Source organism: Halichoerus grypus, chromosome 10 (genome assembly GCF_964656455.1).
Source record: "Halichoerus grypus chromosome 10, mHalGry1.hap1.1, whole genome shotgun sequence".
Taxonomy (NCBI): domain Eukaryota; kingdom Metazoa; phylum Chordata; class Mammalia; order Carnivora; family Phocidae; genus Halichoerus; species Halichoerus grypus.
This window is the reverse complement of record NC_135721.1, coordinates 129,094,064-129,108,322: the sequence shown is the minus strand read 5'-3', so window position 1 is coordinate 129,108,322 and position 14,259 is coordinate 129,094,064. Positions and strand designations below refer to the sequence as shown.

At 48.4% G+C, this 14,259-nt stretch overlaps 1 protein-coding gene across 5 annotated transcripts in view; it reads left to right on the top strand.

Annotated features, from left to right (window-relative positions):
• The first annotated feature begins 10,570 nt into the window (after positions 1 to 10,570).
• ATP9A (ATPase phospholipid transporting 9A) overlaps positions 10,571 to 14,259 on the top strand; it is a 130,665-nt gene continuing 126,976 nt past the window's right edge. For 4 of the 5 annotated variants that reach the window (XR_013442089.1, XR_013442088.1, XR_013442090.1 and 1 more), the window contains exon 1: positions 10,988 to 11,142. Coding sequence is in view for 2 of the 5 variants with exons in the window: in XM_036064699.2 (XP_035920592.1) it covers positions 11,075 to 11,142 (68 nt within the window). In the remaining 3 variants the exon portion in view is untranslated. Of the gene's footprint in view, positions 10,618 to 10,987; positions 11,143 to 14,259 lie in introns of those variants that run through there. The other variant, XM_036064700.2, reaches the window with a different exon arrangement.

The window sequence follows — 14,259 nt, the reverse complement described above, 5'->3', positions numbered from 1 at the left end:
GGTGGGCGCCTGAGCAGGGACCCTCAGGTGACTTCATTTGGTTCGCCAGTGCCTACTCGATCGAAGAACTGGGTTTCCATTCTTGAAGAAACTCCCAGAAGGGCATGTTTCTCACAGGTTCACAGACTGATGTGTACAAAAATGTCCTTGGTGCAGCTTAACGCCAAGTTACTATGAAGATTGTTCTTTGAGTATTGCATGAAGGCTACGAAGTTGGAACAGGCAGGTCATGGGTGTGAAAGCTTTAATTTATCTACCTCATTTATTTTTTTATTTTTGTAGCCATAGCGTCTATTTTCCTATTTTATGACCGCTGAAGTGTTCTCACGCCCTGTCTTAAACCTGAGTTGATGTGTGGTGGGAGCGGCTGGACTTAACATTTTCGTGATTCTTGGTTTTTTTTTTTTTTTTTTTTTTTAACTCCCTCCCCTTTTTGTATATGTAATGATGAAACATGCTCTCCGTGGTTTAACAAGGAAGGAGAAAGACCTTAATTTCTGCGTGGAGACGTCTCCCTCTTTGTGGACAAGTAGATCAAGACTTATTAAAAGTTTGTCTGTGTTATTGCACCTGACTTTTAGGATCCAAAAAAAATTTTTTTTGCCACATTGTGCCTTTCCTCCTGGAATTGTAAGTTGAACACAATGCTAGTAACCTGTTTACACTGTGAAGTGCTTACTGTTACAGAGAACACCCGGAGCCTTTCTCACTGTTAAGCAAATAACGCCCTTGTGAATGTATGATCTTCGGAGAAACCCCTGTAGTTTTACCTGCTGATGCTGTCTGTCTTATTGGAGAATAAATTTTGGATGTGTTTTTTTTTTTTTTTTTTCCTTTGCCCCCACCAGGCGCGTTATGTAAGTTTTTCTGGTTCGTTTCTGCTGTAAACCTGTGAACTCTTATTTAACCATCATTTTGCCCTCAGGACCCTCCAGGTCCTAGAATTGAAGATGTACATCTGGTTACATCCATGCTGGTCCCATTTCTCAAGCACACACAAGTAACTGCTGTCTTTTTTTGTTTGTTTGTTTGTTAGAGTAAGCTCATTCTAGAGAACTTTTGCTTGTGCTCGCTTGTGACCATGGAAAGCTTATCATGCCGGAGATTACCCCATAGCTCTACCCATCCTGATCTGGTACAAGTCCTTGGGCAGAGAGACACTGTTATTTACCATCTCCTACTAAATGGACTGCTGTGATTCACATAGGACATGGCATTTCATTCCAAGGGAAGATTCTTTGAGAGGGTGATGGGAAGAGTACTCACTGGGGAGAGAGACAGGGCAAGACCAGGTTAGTGTCCTGCTGGGAAAGTACGCTGTTGTGTATCTTCTGCGATGTTTCTCTTTGCAAACCCAGTGGTAAGAACTGGCATCAGGCTTGGGGAGAATCTTAACAGATGTGGATGCAACCGCATCTGTGAATGGATCCTCCTGACATTGGAGGAGGCCAGGGATTACATTCTCAAGGCCTTTAATCTGATGTGAGCCCTGCCTGGCTACATCCTTTGCAGGTGGGTGCCCTCTCCTCCCTCTAAGGGTTGTCTGTCCTTTGGCCTCAATTCATCTAAAATTGGGGTGAGGTGGGCACTCGACTCTGAAAGCAAGATTAATCCGGCCCTTCAGATAAACTGAAATGGAAGTATCGAAACCCTTCTCCCACTTGGTACCCACAGTGAAGTTTTCTATCAGGATTGAAATGCATGAGGATTATTTTTACTTAAGTAAAAAGTTAATGTTCCTCTTCGCAACGCATTTCAGACATCTTTCTAAGGTATAGCCATTTCTGGCTAATCCTTTTTAAGTACCTGCAATAATACAAAAATGTTTAATCAGCTCTTGCTCTACAGTACTCCTGTTTGCCCCAAACTTGTAAATAGTCTTGATCATCATTGTGGCATAGTTTTCCTTCCCCCACAGTTGACCTCAGGGTAGCTTCCTACCTGAGGGATTGCTGGGGCAAAGATGAACGTTTCCACATGTGCTTGCAGTAGTTTGCCTAAGTGTGCATCATGTCTGTATGTGTATTTTCTCTGCCCTAATCTTGGAAGCTAATGCTCCAGTAGGTTGTGATGTGAGCACCCCGCTGTAATCTAGCGCATTGTCTCTGTTGCAGGAGCCCAGAAAGTAAGCAGTACAGATGCCATAAAACTTGCTCATTTGAGACCTGCCTACCTCTTGGCATTTTCCTTGATGGGTTCCTTGTATTCAAAGCTCTGTTTTTTGTTTTGTTTTGTTTTTAAAGATTTTATTTATTTAGACAGAGACAGCGAGAGAGGGAACACAAGCAGGGGGAGTGGGAGAGGGAGAAGCAGGCTTCCCGCCAAGCAGGGAGCCCGATGCGGGGCTGGAGCCCGATGCGGGGCTCGATCCCAGGGCCCCGGGATCATGACCTGAGCCGAAGGCAGACGCTTAACGACTGAGCCACCCAGGCGCCCCTCAAAGCTCTGTTTTTGATACCCGATGGAAGATTTAAGGGAATCTCAACTTCTCCACTTTAAACTGTCAACTATCTCGGTGAAACTGGGGGAAGAAAGAATAAACTTCCGTATTTCCCCCTGACCCTCTGCCTTCAATTGGCACCCCCAGAATCTGTTTATAAAGACAAGTTCCCTTCTGGGAAAGGAATTGTTGCTTTGTATGGGGTAGTTGCGTTTGCAGGGAAGGTCTGGGGGAAGGTTGGAGGAGGCCCCTCCCTCCAGGTGGAGATTGTACCTTGTTTGGCAGGCAGACCTCCCCGCTGTGCAGAAGGGGAGGGCAGTCTGTGGAAGGTGGTGGTTTCTCCCTTTGTGTCTGGAAGTGCTGGGTTGAGCCAGGTGACAGTTGAGCTAAACCACAGCATCAGGGAAGGTATTGAAAGGCCTGTATGTTTACAGGAAGCTCTTCAGTCCTTTCAAAGGCAACCCTCAGCAACATGACCTTGCAATGCGGTAGGTGGCTTGATCCCAAAAGGGAAAGTCGGCATCCATGGAACATCCAGAAACAAGTCAATCAGGGGTTAGATGATATGGGTACATTTCTAGTCGGGATAGGGTTCATGAGATCACTGGCTGGTCATTTGGGAAGGAAGTTCAGGTCAACGCTTAGCCCGGGTGCCCTGGGGCAAGATAATTTGTAGGACCTCAGATACCTCAGCTGCAAAATGGGGAGAACCTTTGATTTACAGGATTATGGTGAGGTTAGACGAGCATGAAAACAATCTGGGACACAGGAAGAGTTTAGTATGGTAGCCACCCTTGTTTCTCCTGGTGGGTTCAGAAAATTGATACTCTCCTTAGGCAGAATTTGCCTCAACTTTGGGTCTGGAGATGCCCAGCAGTGGGCAGCTCCTTTATCTTGAAGACAATGTTTTTGTAGCTCATAAACCAGAGGGTGTGCGGGCAATGGCCCTATTTATCATTCCCTGATGGATTGCTTTGAAAGTGCAGGGGGGAAATATAGGCCAGTAGGGGTAATTTTTAAGGTGGATTTTCACATAAGCAACAGGGTTTCAACAGGGTTTACCACATTTCATTGGTTCCTGTATGTACATTTTAACCCCCTCCCCCCACTGCCATTGACACCCCAAGATCTCCCGATGCACGTGGTTGGAAGTAACAAAGTGACAGAACACTGCTCTCCTAGGCCCCCATTCCTTGGTGTTGCGGAAGTTCATTCTGAGTCTATCAAAAAGCTGTATTTTGGCTAAGCCTGTGTTTCTGATAATGGGGCTCAATCCCAGGACCCTGGGATCATGACCTGAGTGGAAGACAGATGCCCCCAAATGTATTCATTTAAAGAAGGCACTTTTTCCAGTGGAGAAAGCTTAAGGTTTTTGTAAACCCTTGATCCTACCAGTTCCCTCAGTTCTGTTCTCTTATTTCCAAACAAAATCATGAAGCACTTAAATAAGGAATGCCCATTTCTATTTTTAAGATTTTATTTATTTGAGATAGGGCTAGTATGTGCAAGAGTGCACATGAAGGGGGGGAGGGGCAGAGGGAGACGGAGAAGCAGGCGATTAATCAACTGAGCCACCCAGGTGCCCCGGGAATGCCCATTTCTTTTGAAAAAATTACAGTTTTTTTTTTTTTTTTGCTTTTGCATAACCAATACATCTCTTTGGCCACCTATTTTATTTGAAGTCACAGGCAGTAAGTACATTATTCATAAACGGCAGAGAATGTCATTTATCTTTCAGAAGTATCTAAAAGTGAATGCATCTTGAGTTGAAGGAAGTATAAATTCAAAAGTGAACTTTCTAAGGAAAGCTGGGAAAAGATTTAGCTAGAAAATTAAAAGTACATTTTGCCATAAAATGTAACTGGCAAAGTGGCATGGCTCCAAATATGATTTATGATCATACTGAATTTGTATTTTTTTAATTGAGGTGTATGTCACGTATCATATTAGTGTCAGGTATGGGACATATTTGATTCCATATTTGTACATTGTACATTGTGAAATGATCACAGTGATTAGGAATCCCCATTTCTGTTCAAAGAAAATGGGTTGGCTTTCAAAGCGATCAGTCTGATACACCCAAAGAAGCCATTGCTTTCGGCCAATTATGGCCGCTGTGTAGGGATTTAAGACCTTGGTGCACATGAAAATTCAGACTTTTGCCTAAAAAAAAAACAAAAAAACCCTAGGTCCGTATCAGTTGGCTGTAACCAATTCCAGCTATTTCTGTTTTTGTTTTTTTTTTTTAAAGATTTTATTTATTCGACAGAGAAAGCACAAGCAGAGGGAGAGAGAGGGAGAAGCAGGCTCCCTGCTGAGCAAGGAGCCTGATGTGGGACTCGATCCCAGGACCCTGGGATCACAACCCGGGCCGAAGGCAGCCGCTTAACCGACTGAGCCACCCAGGCGTCCCAATTCCAGCTATTTCTGAATGTCAAAAGAAAAACAGAGCACTAGTTAAACTAGGCCAAAATCAGGATAAGGAAGTAAATTTACCTCTCAAAAGTGGACTTCACAATTGTGGTATTTAAGATAAGACCTTGCAAACGTGTTCCAAAGAAGCATCAAGCTCTGCATTTTAAAGTCAAAAGTATATTTGAAAGTGATCCTTTTGGGAGAAGAAACATCCTAAATGGCCTGCAGAACTGCCCCTCTGTCCCCTCCCCTATTCTTTCCCTCCCCTGCAACCTTTTGTAAACGACTTACTATTTTAAGCAAAGAGTTAAGTTGAAAGGAATAGGCGCGAAACACGGATGAAGTTAATTTTATTATTTTTTTAACGATTTTTAAAAAATTATTGGGCGCCTGGGTGGCTCAGTCGTTAAGCGTCTGCCTTCGGCTCAGGTCATGATCCCAGGGTGCTGGGATCGAGTCCCGCATCGGGCTCCCTGCTTGGCAGGAAGCCTGCTTCTCCCTCTCCCACTCCCCCTCCCCCTGCTTGTGTTCCTGCTCTCGCTATCAATCTCTCTGTCAAATAAATAAATAAATCTTTAAAAAAAATAAATAAAATAAAATTTATTTATTGAGAGAGAGAGAATAATAGAGAGCATGAGAGGGAGGAGGGTCAGAGGGAGAAGTAGACTCCCTGCTGAGCAGGGAGCCCGATGCGGGACTCGATCCTGGGACTCCAGGATCATGACCTGAGCCGAAGGCAGTTGCCCAACCAATTGAGCCAACCAGGCACCCCGAAATTAATTTTATCCTGAGTGGATCATTGTGGGTCCTTAAAAGCTATGAAACCAAGGACCCTCTGTGTCTGCTGGTACGCGCTCTAGCTAGACCCAGTGTTGAAGACACTTGTCCCCTTTTTCCTATTTCCCATAAATCCGTTTGGGGGTTTTGTTTTTGTTTCTAACATTTGCTGATACTCTGATAGGAAAAATTATTTCCACTCACTTCTCGAAATGTCCCGAGTTAATTGACATATCAGAGACCAATAATATCTTCATCTTCATTTTTCTCACATGGCGAAGACCCCTGAGAAGAAGAGGAGACGCTCATGGAATTTAAGATTGCTGCTCTTTGGGATTGCGCAGGCCAGTGAAATAGGGGGGAAATCGGAGGGGACGGCTTAGGTGGCCAATTTTCTATTTTTATCAAGTAAGGAGGATTAACAACGGCACAATAAATATCTTTCACATCCACATGGCATTTTGCACTCTTAAAATGTTTACTTGTTGATTTGCTATCTACTCTTAATAATATTTAAAAAAGGGGAAATCATGGGTCCTACAAATAGAAAAGGACATGTGTCAAAGATTTTACTAACAGATTTACCGCCGATTCAAAGGAGAATCACCCCCCCAAAAGCAGGAAATCAGGAATATCGAAGTGAATTTACAAATGGAAAATGTAGTCAGGATCCACAGGGCAATAATCACTTGCATTCCACTGGATAAAATTCATTTGCATTTCTATGGGCAAGAGTCATGTGTATTATGGTTGTTTCTCAACAGAGTTGGGAAATAGCTCCAAGACAATGAAAGGCACAGGTAGCTTCCAGAAACCTGGACACCAGGGAGCTGGGAATGTATGTGCCTGTTAACCATATCCCCAGTACCCTGAACTTTGTAGGTCCTCACTGAAGATAACTTGAATGAATGAATGTTCTGTGGAATGTTCCCTAAACTTCCTATGTCTTTTTGGAGGTAAAAATAGTACCATACAAACCAAATGGTATTATTAAATCCTAGGTAGATACTGTTGCTTCTGGAAAGCTCTTAAGGAGTTCTTATTTTTAAAAAGGGTTCTGTGTGTATGGGGGGGGCGGGAAATGGGACGGGGGGAGGGTGAGATTAGTGTTAGAGACACAGTCTTGCTAGAGGTTTAAAAATTATTTAACCTCACATTCTGGCCTGGTGGGTCTCAACCAAGGACAATTTTGCCCTCCAGGACATTTCACAATATCTGAAGACATCTGTGGTTGTCACAACTGGGAGCGGGGAGGGGACCTGCTGCTGGCTTGTAGAGGAGAGAGACCAGGGATACTGCTATAAACATCTTACAATGCACAGGAAAGCCCCCAGGATAAAGGACCATTCAGTGCAAATGTCAATAGCACCCAGGTTGAGCAACTCTGCTCTAGGGAACACCTAGAGCATTCACCCAAAATCATTCAGAGAGAATATTCCAGGCACCCAAAGATCTTCATTTCTTCCCCCCACAGCTGGAGTTTACCCAAAAGATTTGTAATAACTCTGAGTTCCTGGGGCACCTGGGTGGCTCCGTTGGTTAGGCATGCGGCTCTTGACTTAGGCTCAGGTCATGATCTCAGGGTCGTGAGTTCGAGCCCCATGTTGGGCTCCATGCTCAGCGGGGGGGTCTACTTGAGAGTCTCTCTCTCTCTCTCCCTCTGCCCCTCCCCCAATCAAGCTCTCTCTCTCTCTCTCTCTCTCTCTCTCTCTCTTCTTTAAGATTTTATTTATTTATTCGACAGAGAGAGACACAGCAGGAGAGGGAACACAAGCAGGGGGAGTGGGAGAGGGAGAGGCAGGCTTCCCGCTGAGCAGGGAGCCCGATGCGGGGCTCGATCCCAGGACCCTGGGACCATGACCCAAGCCGAAGGCAGACGCTTAACCGACTGAGCCACCCAGGCACCCCATAAATAAATAAATCTTAAGAAAGTATAATAATTCTGAGTTCCCATGTTCTGTGCCTCCATTTCATTTGTGCTAGTGCCCTTGACCTCTTGTCTACTTACTGCCAACGTGCTAGAAACAGCAAGAGCCAGCTTGGAGATGGATGTAAACAAGGCTTCAAGGTGGGCTGTACCGAGATCTCAAAATAGATCATGGCCTCAGCCTACCACCTGTTGGTAAGATTGGGCAGCCTCTGTGCACCTCAGTGTATGTGTTTTCTGCAAAGCAGGGGCTGGACTAGGTTGGCTTATCTGTTAAAGACCTTTCTGTTGCAGGTGTCAGTTGTTGGTGTTGCAGGAGCTTCTTATACTCAGGGCCTGCTGGGTGGAGAGGGCTCTCAAGGGACCCTGAACGAGACTGCAAGCAGAACCCCGAGGTGACCATTCCCAGAACCACGGGGAGAAGGCAAGGCCGGGCCAGGAGAGAAGTGGTGTCCTCCTGAGTGGGACCCCCAGTTACCCACCCAGCCAATCACTGCCCTGTCCTAGCCCTGCTCTTCTCCTGGCCCCTAGCACTACACTCAAAGGCCCCATGGGCCTCTCTCCCGCCTCATGCATCTAGATCTCTCTCAAGATGAGATAAAAGCTTTTAAGTGCCTCTCTTCCTGAGGGATTGCCTTGCTCGAAGTCTTTTGAGAAGTGTCTTCTCCAATGCTAATAAAATTGTACTGAAAAAAAAAAATTTAGAAAATACAAAAACAAAAATCATCCCTCTTTTCACATGAAAATGTTATTATTACCTCTGGAGAGTAAGAGGGGGCTCCTTGGTCTTTTAAAAAATTATTCATTTAGGGGCACCTGACTGGTTCAGTTGGAAGAGCATATGACTCTTGACCTCAGGGTCGTGAGTTTGAGCCTCACGTTGGGTGTAGAGATCACTTTAAAAAAAAAACTTCAAAAAGATAAATTAAAAAATAAATGATTATTTATGTAAAAACATTGTAAAAGTGATACATGTTTACTAAAGAAAAAATAGAAAGAGTAGATTAAAAATAAGGAAAATTCTAAGATCCACGTGGATGGACCACCCTCATGCAAGATGTTAACAACAAGGGGACTGCTGAGTTTGGGGTGCGGGTGAGGTGGAGTAGATTTGGGGTGGGTGTATGGAGCTCTTGCTACTATCTGCTCAAGTCTTCTATAAATCCCAAACTACCCAAAAAAATAGTCTATAAACTATATTTTAAATATCTACCTAGAATCTTTTTGTCCAGAGACGACCAATGGATAAATACTATGGTGGTCGTTCTTTAGGGAAAAATAAGAGTATTCCTAGTAGTCGGGGGAGGAGGAATTGTAGGAGCTTCCGTTCCACGAGTATTACCACGTGCATGCATTGAGCTAAGGGCTTCCCAGTTCCCATGACTGCACTGAACTCTTCCAAATCTGTAATAACGAGCGTTACAGAGTGCTTCCTCTGCGTAGCCATTCTTCCAATTGTTTTACATTTACCATGAACTCATTTAAATCTTCCAACAATCCTTTTTTTTTTTTTTTTAAGATTTTATTTATTTATTTGACACAGAGAAAGAGAGGGAGAGAGGAAGCACAAACGGGGAGTGGCAGACTTCCCGTGTTGAGCAGGGAGCCCAATGGGGGACTCGATCCCAGGACCCTGGGATCATGACCTGACCCAAAGGCAGCCGCTTAACCGACTGAGCCACCCAGGCGCCCCAACCTTCCAACAGTCCCGTGAGGCTGGCACTATCCCCACTTTACAGATGAGGACACTGAGGTCTGGCCGTTTGTAAGTTGTCTCGGAAAGTGATGTGGGATCTCTGATGACAGAGCCACTGTTCTTATTCCAGCTTTTAGAAAAAGAGAGCACAGTCTGATGATGGTGGCCACAGATGGGTTCCACAAGGGCCGAAGGGAGCTTGGAGCAAAGGGTCACAATCTCTGGTCTTTTCTGTCGGCCTGTGTGGGAATGGAGTGGAGAAAAGTGTCTGGGGTTTGCAGCTGATGTGAGGTGGGTGGGGCTTAAGGGGGACTTCCAGGGGAGCAGGTGGGAGAGGGTGGGGCCTACTTTGATGCCCTCATCAGGGCATCCAGGTGTCTCCATTTCCTCTACTCAACAAGCATTTACTGAGTGTTGACTCTGTGGCACCCCATGTGTTCAGCACCGTGGCAGACAGGAGAGAAAGCAGAAAGCAAAGCAGACCGGCTCTGTTAGCCAAACAATGCTATTTTCCCTTCCCAGGTGCAATGCAGCAATTCTAATTGTATGCTTCTTTTCTTGGGGGACTTCATTATGACAGGACATAAGTCACACTTTTCCGTTTGGGATCGGCTTTCCTTCATGAAGGGTCTCAGGCTCAGATACCTGGTGGCTCACAGCAAACATATTAAAAGGCACCCGTACTCCACGTGAAATATATTAGGTGTCTACTTAAAACTTTGCTTTAGTTACAGGAAGTTAGTTTATAGGGTTTTACACTTTAAGGCTCTTCAATTACATATAGATTTTTAATTTCCCCCCTCCTGACTTTTCCTTCTGTCACCACCACTCCTTTTCTTCCTGTTCTCAAAGCTTTAACAGGCCCTTGAAAGTTAATGGATCCTAGACACTGTGTGGGAGTGTGTGAGCAAGTAAGTGTGGATGTGGGTCTGGGTGGAGGAGTCAGGTGTGTGTGTGAGATTCTCAGCATGCTTGAATGTGTGTGAGTGACTGAGAGGGCAAGTGTAAGCCCCAGAGGTGGCTGAGGGAGAGAATGAGTGTGTGCACGTGTGTGTGACTGTGAATCCCAGGGATCCAGGTGGGAGAGTGAGGGTGGATGAGGGGGACTGCAAGTGGAGTGAGGTAGGGCGTATATCACTGTGCGATTGTGATTCTGGGGCACACGTGTGTGAGGCCTAAGATTCAGATGGGTAGATGAGGGGGACCAGTGGGGGGCGAGTGTGGTTGTGAATGGGGAGGACGATGGGGAACAAGCCGGTGAGAATGAGCGCGTGTCTGCAGGGCTCGAGTGTGGAAGTGCATGTTGGTGCCAGCGCGACCACGAGAGGAAATGCCCGCGGTGGGACAGGGGAGCGCGGCCGGGTGCGTGCGTGTGCCGGTGAGCGGCGGCTGGCGGGGCGCGGGGGGGGGGCGGCCGGCGGGCGCGCGCGCGCACGGCGGGGCGTGGGCGGGGGGCGCGTGGCCGGGTGGGCGCGCGTGGGGGGCGCGCGGCGCGGGCGGGGGGCGGGGACACTGCGGCGGCGGCGGCGCGGACACAGCCGGCCGCCCCCCGTGGCAGGCGCGGCGCGGGGAGAGCGGGCGCAGCGCGGAGCTCGGGCCCATGGTGCGCCCGTGTCCGTCGGTCGGGCCGCGCGGGCGGCTCCGCGCGTGGCCCGGCGCTCGCGAGCTCGCCCCCTCGCTGCGGGCCCGGCCCGCCCGCTGCCGCCGCCTCCTCCCCCGGGGCGGTGCGGCGCCGGCGGGCGGCGGCGCGGAGGCCGGACCGGGCGGCGGCCCAGGCAGCGCGGGGGGCGCGGCGGCCAAGGCGGGCGGCGCGGGCGACATGACGGACAACATCCCGCTGCAGCCGGTGCGCCAGAAGAAGCGGATGGACAGCAGGCCCCGCGCCGGGTGAGCGGGGCCCGGGGCCGCCGGCCGCCTTTGTCCGCGCGGGCCGGGTCGGGCGCTGGGGCGGCCTGGCCGGGCCTGACAGGTTGGCCGCGCCGCACCCGGCGCCATGAGCGGGCGGCCGGCCGGGGAGGCGGGCGGGTCATCCCAGCTGCAGCTCCGGCCCGGGCCCCCCTGGGCGATCCCGTCCCTTGTGGGCCGGAGCGCGCGGCTGCCTTGCACTCCTGCCCACCTTCCTTCAGAAACCCCGAGAAGCCGGACCCGCCCCAGCGCTGTTTACTCGCGCGCGGAATTAGGACCAGCCATCGCTTTTATTGTTTCCTGATTACTCCTAGTCGTTGTGATTACGATTTGGCCCACATGAAACCGTGCTCTGCGCCTGGAACAGCCCTCGGGAGCCCGGATATGCTGAGCTTACTGGGGGTGGGGTGGGGGGAGGCTCGGCCTCCTCCGCACACCCGCCGCGGGGTCCCCTATCAGCGCCTCCGGGTCCCAGCCCCAGGACGCCGCCTTCCCTTCCCGGCCCTGGGTGGATCTGAAACCTGCAGCCGCAGGAGGCTGGGCGGGGCTCCTCCTGGTCGGCTGGAGAACCTCCCGCTCCCCACTATTTGAGGGCAGGAGCCCCCTGGCAGGGGTGGGGGTGGCCACCTGCTGTGCCTTTCCCGCATTGGCAGACCCCAGGGCAGCCTAGGCGTGGGTTTCCCCTCTCCTGGAGAGAGAGGACGGGTAGGTATTTTGCGCCCTGCCGTCCTCCCGTTCGGAGGATGGCAGTGACCTGTTGAGATTGTGAGGTACTGTGGCATCCCTGCGACAGAGTTACTTGGGGGTGAGGGCTGGTGGGGGCTGGTTAAAGTAAATGCACGTTCCCTGGCCCCCGCCAGGCTCGCCAATCAGAGTTCTTGGGGATGGGGGTGGGACCTGGAAATGTGCTTTTTCCCAGGCTGCCCAGGTGAGGTTGACGTCCCCTGACGGCTGAGACCGGCAGCTGGGCGGGGCTGCGGCCTTGGACCCGCCCTTTCCCTTAACATCCTGGGCTCTCTGGCCATTTCCTTGTGGCAGCTGCTTAACGCGGCGTCAGTCGCTCGGTGCAGGCGGTGGGCAGGGTGAACCCTTAGGGTTGCTTGCTTCCATCAGGTGTCCGTGGAATTAAGGGGAAAAAAAAGTGCTAGCTGCCATTTTGTGGGGTCTTTGTCCCCGTCTTTCTTGAATGTTCCGGAGGCCCCGGTTGATGTAAAACAGGAGAAACGAGCTCAGTGAGGTTAAGGACTGCAGGGGAGATGCTGCAAAATGGAGATTGAACTCAGTCAGGGTCTTCGGCCCAAAGACAGACAGCCCTCCATCCCTTCCTTCACTGTTTTCGCGTGTTTTAATCCTGACTACTCAAGGCTAAACAATGATAATTAACTTGAGCTCTGTGCCTGGAGAGTGTCTGCGTGTAATATACATCCTCGGTAAATATGAATTTGTGTGATCAGTGGACTCAAGTCCTCTAGTTACCAATTCGCGTTTAAAACAATTACACGAGACGCCTACTTTGTGCAGGGGCGGTGCCAGGTGACTGGAGTGCAAAGATTAATTAAACAAGCTTTGTCCGGGGGCGCCTGGGTGGCTCAGTGGGTTGGGCGTCTGCCTTCCACTGGGGTCATGATCTCCGGGTCCTGGGATCAAGCCCCGCGAGGGGCTTCCTGCTCGGCAGGGAGTCTGCTTCTCTCTCTCTTTTCTCCCCCCTCCCTCTCTGCCCCTTCCCACCGTTCGTTCTTTCTCTCAAATAAATAAAATCTTTAAAAACAAAACAAAAACCCCCAAGCCCTGTGGAATCGCACACGCTTCCTGAGGCTGGTTGTGCATTACAATCACCCGGGGACTTTAACAACTACCATCCCTGCCCCCGTGTTAAACCTTTGAAATAATCTGGGATGGGACCTGGGTATCTATTTTATTTTTTTTAAAGCTCCCCAGACGATTTTACTGTGCTGTGGTAGATGAGAACTCCTGATTCAGTGCATGAGAGAGAAATGCAGGTAATTATTTGAAAGTGATAATTACCATGATAGAGGTATGTACTTTTAATACAGGGGCTCAGAGGGAGTGGTGCAGACAGTTAAAAAAATTTGTTTGGTATTGGAATGGAGGAACACACCCTCTTTAGAATTTGCCACTTTGGAACTAATTTATTTCCTAAACAGTGACACTGATTGAGATTCAGATCCTGTATCAGGAGAGCCAGGCTTTTCTGTATATTTTCTTGTATTTAATTTGTATTTTTAGGAGTAGCCACATCAAGGTGGGAATCTGGGTGTTTGGAAACACTTTTGGAAGTGGAGTAATGGAGAAGCTCCCTGAAATATAATGGTGGGGGGAGTTAAAGGAAGAAGAAAGTAATACAGATGTTCCTGTACTTTCTTTTTCTTTCCTTTTTTTTTTTTTTTTTAAGATTTTATTTATCTATCAGCGAGGGAGAGAGAGAAAGCACAGGCGGGGGAACGGCAGGCAGAGGGAGAAGCAGGCTCCCTGCGGAGCAAGCAGCCCAACGGGCAGATGTTCCTGGACTTTCGAAGGGGTTACATCCTGATAAACCTGTTGTAAGTTGAAAATAATTAAGTTGCAAGTGCATTTACTACACTTAACCTACTGAACATCATAGCTTAGCGTGGCCCACCTTAAACATGCTCAGAACACTTAAGTTAGCCTACTGTTGGGAAAAATAATGTAACACAAAGCCTATTTGATAATAAAGTGTTGAATATCTCATGTAATGTATTGAATACTGTACTGAAAGTGAAAGACAATGGTTGTATGGGTATGGGGTGGTTGTCAGTGTATCTGTGATTACGTGGCCAGCTAGGGCTCATTGCTGCCCAGCATCACGGCAGAGGATTACATCACCGGGAAAAGATTACAATTCGAAATACAGTTTATATCAAATGCATATTGATTTTCCACCATTGTAAAGTTGCAAAATCCTAAGTCGAACTGTCATAAGTCAGGGAGTGTCTGTGATTGGTAAGGCTCTCTGCTGAGTACTTGACATAAATAGCCCTGGTTTTTTGTTTGTTTGTTTTAGATTTTATTTATTTGAAAGAGAGAGGGTGCACAAGCAAGCACAAGGAGGGGTGGGGA